Source organism: Lithobates pipiens, unplaced genomic scaffold, assembly GCF_037356315.1.
Source record: "Lithobates pipiens isolate NorthernLeopardFrog02 unplaced genomic scaffold, aLitPip1_a1.2 Scaffold_1, whole genome shotgun sequence".
In the NCBI taxonomy this organism is placed as follows: domain Eukaryota; kingdom Metazoa; phylum Chordata; class Amphibia; order Anura; family Ranidae; genus Lithobates; species Lithobates pipiens.
This window is the reverse complement of record NW_027507685.1, coordinates 131464507-131477611: the sequence shown is the minus strand read 5'-3', so window position 1 is coordinate 131477611 and position 13105 is coordinate 131464507. Positions and strand designations below refer to the sequence as shown.

General features: G+C 41.9%; 1 protein-coding gene across 4 annotated transcripts in view; it reads right to left on the bottom strand.

Moving 5' to 3' along the window:
- The window catches only part of EXD3 (exonuclease 3'-5' domain containing 3), a 517417-nt gene that overhangs the window by 237974 nt on the left and 266338 nt on the right, over positions 1–13105 (bottom strand). For all 4 annotated transcript variants that reach the window (XM_077476832.1, XM_077476824.1, XM_077476841.1 and 1 more), the window contains 2 exons: positions 10434–10487; positions 7591–7722 (listed from right to left, as the gene is read on the bottom strand). In XM_077476832.1, coding sequence (XP_077332958.1) covers positions 7591–7722; positions 10434–10487 — 186 coding nt within the window. The remainder of the gene's footprint in view (positions 1–7590; positions 7723–10433; positions 10488–13105) is intronic.

Here is a 13105-nt window from a genome sequence, read left to right as displayed (position 1 = left end):
TCACTGGGCTGGCTGCTAAACGGGTGGACATCACATGGACTCTGCTGCTCTGCCTGCCTGCACTGATCACTTCCAGGCTTCAGTCAGTCTGCCAGCGCTCTTCTTCTGCCCGATTCTCTCATCACTTACTTGCTGAAGGAGTCAGGCAGTGTGCAGGGCAAGTCAAATAACTCTGCCAGCACAGCAGCAGGGACTAAGAGATACTTCCACCGCAGAAGCATGTGCCCAAAAAAGAAAAAGGCCCCTTTTGATCTAGAGTCTCCCGGCCCCCTGGGTAAACTGTTGGGGCCCCCCTCAGGGAATATGATTACCCGGGAGCCATGGCGGGATTCGGGGGAAACAGGATGTGTACACTGGCTGACTCTGACTGTACACATCCTGCATGAATTCTGAAGCTGCCGCTGAACCTCCCTGTGAAGTGACGGTGCCCGGGCCCCCATAAGGAGCATGGATCCGAGGGATTGTTTGTGGGCAAGAGCAGCTGTATTCTGCCCTGATCCTCCTGCTGCGGGGCACAGATGGTGGGAGCGCCCACACTGGTGTGTGCTCTAGGCCAGTGCCTACCTTGCCTATAGGTAATGCCAGCCCTGAGAAACGCTTACAATCTGCCATGACACTTTCTCCTCAGAATCATCTAAAAGGTAAGAAATTCGTAAAAAAAAATTATTTCTTTAGCTATGGTGTGTGAATGTATATATATTTAACTACGGAAGCAGAAATCCACTTAAATTATATAAAATGATATTCAATTCTTGTAGTATTGCACAGAGCAGCCCAGATACTCCTCTTCTCGGATTCCTCACTGGCACTCCTGGTCCCTTCCTCCTGCAGAGTGCCCCCACAGCAAGCAGCTTAGTATGGGGGTACCCGAGCTGAGCCGCGACTCTCCCGCCCCCTCTCTCTCCTTATTGGCTCACTGACTTTGCTTGACAACAGCGGGAGCCAATGGTGCTCGCTGCTGTCTCAGCCAACGAGGGAGAGTCCCCAGTTTTCCTGGCTCTCGTGCAACATCGCTGGATTGAGATGGGGCTCAGGTAAATATTAGGGGGGCTGCTGCAAACAGAAGGATTTTTATCTTAATGCATAGAATGCATTATGATAAAACACCTTCTGCCTTAAGAATTAAGAGAATTTAAGAGAGAGAGTGGGTTATTAGTTACTTTAAAGTGGTTGTAAACCCTTCCATATACCCAGTGAAGTGACTGGCCTCAGGTGATACACAGAGAATAAACAAATCCTCCTACAAAAGGTGTATCTGTTTATCTGTGGTCTTCTCCATTCTACATCTGTTCAAAGTTATTCATTTTAAAGCTTGTGTGAGATGCCAGAAAAAAGGGGCAGAGAGCTGAAATTACACTCGGCAGAGTTCAGCGTGGAGAGCTCTGAGAGCTCTGAGAGCTGATTGGAGGGAAGTCCCCCCCCCCCACCTTCATACAGCAACAGAGCTCAGGGCTGTCAATCAGCTGCAGCTCCCTCCCCTGTCACCTTTTTTTTCTCTTGGAGTCAGGAAAATGTGTCAGCAGCGATTCATGATGATAGCAGAGGAAGGAGGCAGCAGACATAAGTGACACACATAGTGCTTTTAAATGAGACGAGTACAAACTATAGAGGGATAGACTTTGTTCATATTCATGTCTGTTTTACAACCACTTTAAAGCGGAGGTCCACCCTAAAGTGGACCTTCCGCTCATCGGAACCCTCCCCCCCTCCGGTGCCACAATCGGCACCTTTCAGGGGGGAGGGGGGTGCAGTTACCTGGATAATCCAGGTAACTGCACCCACTTCCGGGACAGCTCTCTGCGGAAAGGGGCGTAACTTACGCCCCTTTCCGCAAGTGCCCGCCCCTTCCCGCAAGTGCCCCGCTGCCTGCTGGGAAACACACAGCTCCCAGAGGCAGCGGGGAGCATCCTTATTGTGCAGCGCAATTCGCGCATGCGCAGTAGGGAACCGGGAAATGAAGCCGAAAGGCTCCATTTCCTGATTCCCATACCCAAGATGGCGGCGGCAGGACCCGACAGACGACCTAGCGATCGGCTTCGGGTGCCGACATCGCGGGCGCGCTGGACAGGTAAGTGTCACTATTTTAAAAGTCAGCAGCTGCAGTATTTGTAGCTGCTGGCTTTTAAAAAAAAAAAAAAAAAAACGCGGAGTCCCGGTGGACTTCCGCTTTAAGGCTACATTCACACAGTCGTAAAAAAAAAAAAAAATTTATCTACAGATCTAAACGCAGCTTCATTGTTTTTAATGAAGACTTACATAACTGTCCGATCCAAAACACAAAATCCAAAAATCTACATTTGAGGATATGCATTTGCATTCTGGCATTGAAAAAAAAAAAACAGAACAATTTTACACATTTAAAAAACAGATCCAAAAGAAAGTATCATTTATGTGGGAACTTTTGTTCCAGTAAACATGAGTAACATTTTTATGGCTGTGTGATTATAAAGGCAGAAGTTTTTTTTATCCTAATGTATTCTATGCATTAAGATAAAAAGCTTTCTGTGTGCAGCAGCCTCCCCCTCAGCCCCCCTAATACTTACCTGAGCCCCATTCTCTGTCCAGCGGTGTCCAAGAGTGTCTCAGCCTCCCGAGACTCTCCCTCCTGATTGGCTCCCGCCATTGTCTGAGTCAGTTAACCAATCAGGAGAGAGGGGGCAGTGCCGGGGCCATGGCTCCAAAGTCTGAATGAACACAGGGAGCTGTGACTTGACTCGGGTACCCCCCATAAAAAGCTGCTTGCTGAGGGGCACTCTGCAGGAGGGAGGGGCCAGGAGTACAGAACAGGGACCCGAGAAGAGGAGGATATGGACTGCCCTGTGCAGATCTACTGCAACAAAGCAGGTAAGTATAATTGGTTGTTATTTTTATAGAAAAAAAAACAAGACATTGCAATCACTTTAAAGGTAAGTGTATTGCTTGAACTTCTCCTTCTCCTAGGTTTAAGGTTGTTCTTCAAAAACGGATTCAGCAGACATTACATACTGATTATGAATATGACAGAAGCCTCTTTTTATATTTTGCTAAGGCATGTGACCTCCCTCTTATGTTATCTGTGCCAGAGAGGCCTCAGTGAGCTTATAGAGAACACACGATCTGCAATTTTGTATGCTCAAGATTCTATGACATAAGAAATGCACCAAATTTCAGACAGAATGAAGCTTTGGAACAGGCTTGGTTCGATAAAAGTTTAAATTTCAAAATGTTCTTTTGAGACTGGAATGTCCCCCAAAATGTCCCTTGAAAAATCTCACTGTTTCACAAATAGACATAAAACATCCAGAAGCTCTGACTGCAACAGGAGAATGTCAAGGGAGTGAGGAAAAAAATATCTGATCCTCCAAAGTATCAAGGGGAGCAATTACAGGACAGAGTTTAAAGACCCCAGGTCTGGCTAGTTTCCCGATCCCTGACCGTAACGCTCTGTTGCATCTGTGAAGATACAGAGATCTTGGCAGGGGAGAAGAGGACAGTCTGTGGGAAGGAGCCAGTGCGCCGAGCTGAGCCTGGAGGGTCAATGTGGACGACCTGGACTTGGAATTCAGAAGTGAACAGGGAATAGCATTAAACTGGATTTATCTGCTTGAAGATTATGCTGATGCTGCTATGTAAAATGCCACAGAAACCAAAAATACCCTTTTCTCTAGTAAGCATAACCCACAGTTCCTGTTATCCAAATACATGAAAGATAAAACTATGTTGCTCATAACAACTGCATTCCAAACATTATCATCACAGGTTTAAAAATGGAAGGAAGAATATGAATGGTAGTTATTACCACTGAAACGTCTACTTTGTTTGTTTTAAACTGACATATTACAACAGCTTATTTATATAAAATCTTTGTTTTAGAAATAGACTTTGAATAAAGAATGCATCTGTGATGCAGGATTCCCAGAGGGCCATTGGCTTTTTACAGAGGCAGCATAGCAGAAGCTGTTTACCTTCAGACTGTCATGTTCAGAACTTCACATACTAAAGGCGGCCATAGATGGATAAAAATTCAGCTGGTTCAGCAGAGACTGGCCAAATTTTGAGCCACAAATGGGCAGGCTGGTCATGCGGAAGTCGATCTGCTCACTGAATTCTGTACAACCTGCCCGTCGGGTTTTTCCTGATCGATCAGTGTCGCCGGCTATAGCCAGCAGCACTGATGGGTGTATTCTTATGACGAGGAGAATATCCCTGCCGTCAGAACACTATAGCTCAGTGGAAAGATTTCCCCCATCCGCATCTAATGTGTAGATGGGGGAGCTAGGTCATTTTTTTACATTTTTTTTTTCTTGTTCAACCCACTAGTTGAACAACAAAAAAAAAAACACAAACACATAATGTATGCCAGCCTAAACATAGTAAAGGGGAGGATAAATCACTGCTCCAACTCATTTACGGATGTGTAGTCATTTCAGCTTGAGCCGGTGAGATCTGTAAACAACAGGCTGTTAACACAGTAGCTAAGGAGAGGCTGAAAAACACAAAGATAAACCAAGAGCTCCATTTACTGGATGGAAATGAGAATACAAACTTTGGATTTACTAAAACTAGAGCATGAAAATCTGGTATAACTCAGCTTCCAGGTTTTTTTCTCAAAGCTCAAAACGGAGTTCCGCCTAGGAAAATAAATAAATAAAAGTCATCAGCTACAAATACTGCAGCTTCTGACTTTTAATATAAGGTCGCATACCTGTCCAGGGGGCCTGCAATGTCCTCACCCGAAGCCGACCTGTCCCCGGGTGCAGGTGCCAACATCCATTTATGGGGGGAACTCCGCTTTACTTGAACAAGCAGAATTTAGAAGCCGATTGGCTACCATGCATAGCTGCACCAGATTCTGAGTGCTCCAGTTTTAGTAAATATCCCCCTTTGTGTCTTGGTGAGAGGAAATAAAGGGAACATATCCTCATTAGAAACAGAATCAATGAAAACACAGCTGAGCTCAATCTCTACTTTTAGTCACGTCAAGATCTGCATGTAACTTTAGCTGCTTATATCTTTGGATCCGATTGTTTCTATATGTAGCTTTTGGTGAAATAATTGGCATATTGTCATTATATGCTCATTCTGAACTCAACAGTTTTATGACAGGTTAACTTTAAACCCCATGACAAAATAAAGAATGCACAGAAAATATTTTGCACAAAGGAACTGTGAGAAAGGTGAACTTGAACTTTAAAGCTTCCTCATTAAGCAGTGTCGCCCTAGGCATATGATTACATGGTACATGCATCTTTTAAAAGCAGAATGACTAGAAACGGGTCACCCAGTGTCCTTTCCCTGCACATTCCTGAAGAGTTCATTTGCCTGGATACATTATTTTAAGTTATGTGCTTTCTCAAGTCTGTTTAAAGGTGTAGAGTCAAGATAAACATGTACATCTCTAAAATGTATTTGTGCTGCCTAATCTAGAATGTGCTGGTGGATCTTGGCACAGGAAAATGTGCTTTTAAAAACCTCCAGCACCCAATGAGAAAGATTAGCAATAGCATTAGGGACAAGGTCAAGGTTTGGTTCAAGATTTAAGTGGCTGAGCTTAAAGGATCAGTCCACCAAAACCCTTCTTTTAGTGTCTGGTAGATGCTGGAAGGTTAAAAAAACCTGACAGGTTTTCTGTTTCTTTGAGACTATTGGTGGAATCTCTGCTCTAGGTCCCTTAGTCTGAACTCTTGCTGTGACCATTATGAGGGTATCATACTTTCCCTACTGGATGACAGAAAATGTGACAGGAAGAGCTGGAACACACAAATGTGGATAAGAACATCCAGGATACCCAGGTGGACAGGAACAGTGCTGGGAATTACCCCCGTTGGACTGTCCAATACATATATGAAGCCAGGGGAAAGAGTCACCTATAACTAAAATATAATTTTTTTCGGTGAGCTGACCGTTTAAAGGTTAGGGTTAAGTTGGGTATAAAGGGTTAATAGTTTAGGTTTTAGCATTCAGGTTACAGTGATACTAAACACACACCTTCTATTTCAGTATGTGGATGATGGTACTGCAGGAGGAGCTGGACTAGCACAGAGAGTAGTTAGGCACTGTCAAAAGAGGAGAGGGCTATGACATGAAAGGAGGGGGACTGTTCTGGGGAATGGACTCTTCTTATAGTAGTCACATTTTCTAGCAGTTCTAAGGCATTTTGTAAGTTATTAAAAATGATTTACAGAAAGGAAAAATACTGCAAGAATTTCAAATACTTTATTTTTCTGTGCTTTTAACTACAATTTTATAAGCTGGTGATGGGGTCTCTAAGGTTGAACTTGGATCTTTTTTATTTTAACGATGTAACTAATTTCCAGGCAGAAGGATCGCCTTTCTCGCCTACAGGCAATCTGCAGGAGGGGGTCTCTCCAGTCTGTACATAGGACCCGATCCACACCCTTGGTAAATTCCACTTAGCACTGAGCATGCGGGTAATTACACGTTATTTATGCCTCATACCTGAATGCCAGATAACCATCAAAATCTATCTTTTCTTGTAAAAATATATGTATAAAAAAAGGTTTAAATAAATAATAATCAGACAATGGTTGTCATTGCTTCCTGTGAGCGCCTCTTGCTTTCATCTCAGCTTTCGAGTGTAGAGGAACAATGAAGTTTGGATTACAAACCAGAAAAACTTGTTCTAAAAAATACATTTCGTGTCAGCCCGGCGACTGGATATATTGCTCACAGCGCAGCTTTCCCCTGCATTGTGTATTTTTTCCTTTTTTAACACTTGGAAAGCCAGGAGAGTCTAAATTATGCCCCTGTTGCTCTGAGTCTATACCATGAAGGGTGTTAGGGTAATATAAGCATTGTGCTTGTTTTGTTCACATTTAAAGCAAACCCTTCAAAGGAAAGAGAACAGCTTTGCTTTGAGGTCCCCTTTCCCTGGAAGCACATCCAGCGGTGCCTGGATGACAAAACTGGCTTCACAGAATTGAAAATGGTTTTGCAGGCAAAGCAGTTCTCATACATGTGTTTCAATATCATATTTGGTTGCTTGCTTGGAGATAAAAACTTTAAAGACCCCTTTAACACTGGAGGCGTTTTTCAGGTACTTTAGCTCTAAAAATAGCGCATGTAAAGCACCTGAAAAAAGCCTCATCTGCAATCCCAATGTAAAAAGCCCGAGTGCCTTCACACTGGGGAGCTGCACTGGCAGGACATCAAAAAAAGTCCTGCAAGCAGCTTCTTTAAGGTGCCCCTGCCCATTGAAATCAATGGGCAGCGCCTCGGCAGTGGCACTTTGTGGGCACTTTTAACCCTTTATTCAGCAGTTAGCAGGGTTAAAAGCCCTTAGCCCCTAGCGCTCAAAAAGCACCGCAAAAACGCCCCGGGTGATGGCCATGTGAAAGGACTCTAAGTATTTCAAGTAACTATAACCATTTTACAAACGAAAAAAAAAAAAGCTTGTAACATTCTGATGACTTAAAGAGGTTTCCAGAAAAATGACAGCACATTGTGAAGCCTGGGAATCCCACACACACAATTTAGAGGGTATTTACATTCAGCATGGGGGACCTCAAGAACACTAGATGTTCTTAGGGAGTACATAACATTGTAACTTTGATAAATACAACTCTAGAGGAATACTGGCAAACACCTTACCTGGCAGCGACTGAACACATCAGAGAGGGAGACACGAACATTAAAATGTTTTAGAACCTTGATTGCTTGCTGTCGTGCTTTCTCTGAGCAGTCTACAGAAAAACATCTCCCTTCACCAATTTGTGAGCGAAGCTGTGAAAGTCCGAAAAAATGAAAAAACTGAGTATTTTGAAGTAATTGCCAATGCTTTGCCCATTGCATAACCTGTAACCATGCAAGACTAAGCTACATGTACATTTAACTGTTTCCATCCCATATTGCACATTTCCATGTTTCTTTTGCTCCCCAACTGCTCTGATTGAGTGCCAGGAATGAAGAAATACCCAGTGTTTCAAAAGATAGGGAGTACATTACTCCTTTCCAGCCATATACCAGCTTGGTAATTGGACACTTTGGGCCCCCAATAGCATCAATTAGGGGTGAAAAGTGTCCTCTGTCACGTGTAAGGTCCAAGTAGCAACTTGTTGGGATTTCTCTGGATTTATAGTACCATGTACAGCAAAGAAAACAGAGCTAATTGGGAACAAACGTGATCTAGCAACAATAAACAACTGTGCGATACAAACACAGTGGAAAAAATACATACAAAATAAGCTGCGCTAAAGGTATTAAAAAAGCAAGACTACTCATAATGCATGCATAATAAAAAGTGAAAAAATATAAATATGTAAATAAGAATATACAGATGATGAGATGAAGTATAATCCAGTACAAAGTCCAACAAATAAATATATTCCAGTGAAAACATTCAGTGATTTCAATGCATTTTCCACACCATCCAACACCTTAAGTGATCTTGTGAATTACCACCACCACCACCAATGGCTGAAGGGCTTGCTTACCAGATCGACTGGACCTCTCATCACAAAAGGTCATACACGCCTATGGCTCCATAACCAGCCAGGGCCTTTATCCAGTCTGTTTGACGTCTTTCAGGGGCACGTTTCATCAAATGTATGACGAAACGTGTATGGAGGAGTGAAGCACTGATGTTACTGCTACACTCGTGTCCCGGGAGACAGGTTTTTCTGTAAGTATGCCGGTTACACATGCAAATTCAGGTGTTTACACTGCAATATGTCCCTTTGTACGTTTATTTTTAAGAGAATTAAAGCGTGAAGACTTTTACTCTATGCAGAGTCTCTTCTTTTTTGGAGTACTTCTACAAACATTGTGCAGAAGAATTGATATTCCATGTTCAGGAGATGGACCGGATAAAGGCCTTGGCTGGGTATGGAGCCATAGGCTTGTATGACCTTTTGTGATGAGAGGTCCAGTTGATATGGTAAGCAAGCCCTTCAGCCATTGGTGGTGTTGTTAATTCACAAGATCACTTAAAGTGTTGGATGGTGTGGAAGACCCATTGAAATCACTGAAAATTTTTATTGGAATATATTTGTTGGACTTTGTACTGGATTATCTCATAATCTGTATATTCCTATTCACATATTTATATTTTTGTCTCAAAAAAGGAACATGCCTCCCCTACTACTCTACTAGCCAAAAAAATACTATCTAGCTTTTCAGTCTGCAAGAGTTGTCAAAAACTGTGCAGCTAGTGCTGGGTTTAGGCAGCCCAGCATGCACTGCACATACTTCTAAAGGGAAGCACCTGTTTACATTTAAAGTGGCATGTTAGTTGGGAAATGTCCTGCTAGATCACTTCAGGCTGGCCCATTTTGCAGGTATAGCTATGTAAAACATTAAAAAGAAGTGTCTATATGGTCTAAAATCCAGTAATGCACTGTCTCACCCTGCTCTGCACATGCTCAGTTGCGCTCTATTTTTAGGTACTGCCGAATTTGTAGAGGCCGATCTGCTGACAGTTCTAAAGCTGAACTAAACCCACCTATCCTGTACAGTGAATGAAAGCTGCTATCTTAGCCTCTGTTTTATCTGCAGTTGCCATGGTGCTGCATATGTGATCAGATATGACACCAGTCATTTGATAGTTTAACAGTTTGGTTGAGGACACAAGTAAATGTGACAGTTAGCAACCCTAGCATTCCAGGAATATAAAGTTTTTTTTAATTAAATTGATGGGTTTAATTCCACTTTATGATTTACTGCTGTTCAGAGGCTCTGGGCTTCAGCAAAATGGCAGCCTCCAGGAGGAAGGAACAGGAGCAATGCAGGATGAAGATTTATAGCACATACTAATTTTGGTAGCATAATTATTAATGCAGAATGTATGTTCTCTGTTAAAGCACATTATTTTTTTATCAAGTTGTTATGGGCAATGTTCTGCTTTAAGGATTTTATGCAAATAACATAAATAAGGATATAATATAGCTGATAAACGTAAAGTGTTACTAAACCCACAACAGTAAAATCCTTTGCATTGTGTATAAAGGCTGTTTGATCCTGTCTCTCTGATCCTCCTCTTCTTCCACTGTCTCCAAAAATATAACCTGATATTTACAGAGACAGTGGACAGTCAGCACATGCTCAGTTTGGTATGTACTGCTAGAGTATTTTGTTTTTTTCTTGGGAGGGTGCATGTGATCAGCACAGGGCCAATAAGCACTGTCCAGACAGAGGATCAGGGGAGAATAAAAACTTCTCCTCCTACAAGGTTTATTAGGAACTGCTAGAAGTCACAAGGCTGCTATATGCTGCTGATGAGAAAAGGTTCAGTATCAGTTTATATTTACTAAAATAATTGCATTTTCATGTTCTGTGTACTGTGGGAGACCATATATAGTGAATGCAGGGTCCTGGGTTTAGTAACACTTAAAAAAATTAAATAAAAAAATAGACCAACCAAAAACCTCATCACATTTACATTTCTATAATCTGCTCAGAATACATTTCTCAAAAAATAAACCCCTAAATCTTCTCACCGTCTGGTAGGGCAGTCCACAGGTCAGAATGACTCTCCCATCTTCTCTGGCAATCTATGACACAAAATAAACGATTTTAAATTTAAAGGCTATACATGATCACACTGTCAAAAAAAAATATATATATATATTTATATTTTATAATTATTTTAAGGCCTTTGTTTTTACATAGAAACATGGCGACAACGTGTCATTAGGACAGAAGGTGAGGGGAAGTTTTCCATAACAGGGCCACAGAGGGAAGTTAAAACTGTCTGGGTTCTAACCTGTCCCCACTCCAGCCAAAGTGAACATTTTGGATGGATCAACTTTAAAGGCCCTGAAGTATATCTGATCCAAAAGTCCTGTTCATGTGCTGCATGAATGATAACCAGCACACTGAAAGCAGCAGTTTAGAAGCTGGAATAAATGGTTCTATAAAGGATGCCATGTCTAACTGTACATCAGAGAATCTTGATCAACAGTTAACCATGAGTGGTGAGCCCGAGTGGTGACAGCCCTGCCTAGATGCCTTTTGCTTAACGACCTAAACCCTCTCACACTCTTCTTTCTACAACATAGACACACATTATATTGTAGTCCAAGATAAAAACTAGGAGGGCTAATTTGACTCCTTCATAGAACACAGGAAGTGTACACAGGACAGCTCTGAATTTCTGACAAGTTTAACAGGTATTTTTTGAACTTCTCAAGCAGATATAAAAACACTTTGAATAGTATAGTTAGCAGACCAAAAGACACCAAATAAGAGACATGAATTGTTAGGGTATATTTTATTTTTTATTTGTTCTGATGTATAACTGTAACAAAGACCCTGTTGCAAAATATTTAATGCTTTGGAACTGTGGTGAAAGTGACATCACTTAAATAACTAATGCTGTAAAAAGGTAATGCTGTAATGAAAGACATAAATGTACACTTATAATGGCCAATGGTTTGTGGCGACCTATCCAAACTATTGAGTGCAGGTTCATGCAGTGAAGGGTGCTGCAAGGCCTAGAGAATACAAGGATATTTTGGGTAAGGTGACACTGATATGGGTGAGAAATCGTGCGATTTCAGCTGGACCACCCGAAGTTGCCAAAAGTAGTACAGGGTACTTTTGGGAATTGCTAAACTGGCGATTTGGCATGCGATTTGACATGTCAAATTGCCCCAATGTGAACCTGGCTTTAGAATATTTTGCACTTCCAACCTTGTGACAACAGCTTTGGGATGGCAGTTTTCTGTTCCAGAATGATGGTGCCCCTGTGCACAAAACCAGTGCTATAAAAATCTCCATAAAGACATCGTTTGGTGTGGAGGAACTCAAGTCGGACAAACTGGACACTGTCAACAAGACAGATCTTCCCATCCAACATCAATTACTAACCTCACAGATGTCCTTCATTTGCTAAATGGTTGCAAATTCCCACAAAACACTAAAATCTTGTAGAAAGCCTTCTCAGAAGAGTGGAGGCTGTTAAAGCTGCAACTCCATATCCATTATAAAAACAAAAATAACGCTAACGCAACCAAATGTCCATAAAAATTGTGTACATTAATCCCCATACCAAGTGAAGACGTTTTCTATATTTGACCGATGTTCTTCCATTAGTGCACTACCTCACACCACCACCACAGAAAATGCGCACTCACTGCCAGTCCAGTGACCTCTAAATTGATAAAAGTTAATATTCAATGTGGAATTAGCCATATACACCTCCAAATAGATCACACGATTCCTTAGTAGATCATCTGAGATTATATTCTATCATCTTTTAATCACTCCTGGAGCATGAAAACATCAGACCACCAAAGAAATGCCTCGGCACCGATGTAAACAGCCTTTTCAGGAACTCGAACCGCTGTCTCTCAGACTAGGAACTGCTGTGTTTTCCAAACACAAGTTTGAGCCGGATGTGACCTCAGAAGGAACCCAGAAGTGACGGCATGCGTGGAGCCTCAACTAGTTTTGCCAATCGCGTCTTCAGAAAGCCATCAGGTTCCTGCCAAGGTTGGTGACTTTTAAAAGTGAGTGGAATACTTTTTATCTGCTATAATAAAATGCTACACGGCTTAAATTTCTTTGAAGGTGATGTTGTGTTGTTCCTGGACCGATTAAAAGATAATAGGATGCTATCTCAGAAGATCTACTAAGGAACGGTGTGATCGGTTTGGTGTATATGGCTAATTCCACAGGCGCTGATTGACCTTTATTAATTTAGAAGTTAATGGACTGGCGGGTGGTGAGTGCGCATTTTTTGTGGTGGTGATGTGAGGTGGTGCACTACTGGAAGAACATCAGTCAAGTTTCTTCACTTGGTGTGGAGATTCGGTTGTGCTAGCACCATTTTTCTTTTCTTTTTATAATTATTGATGGTGACATTTTTCACTTTAAGGAAGGCAGCTTCACTTTCACATGAGTGAAGTCACTATTAATGTTCATATTTTCGGAATAGGATATCCAACAAGCTCTTATAGGTTTAATGGTAAGGTGTCTACAGACCTTTGGTCAAATAGGTTTCTAAGAAAAATATCAGTTATATTTAACTGACAATAATATCACAGATATTTAAAGTGAATCTAATGTTCAAAATGTACTCGCCTTCCAGTGATTCAGTGATTACAACCCTCACACATGAGCACTGAAGTAAGTCATCCCGGCACAGCTGGAGTGTGCCCGGAATGCA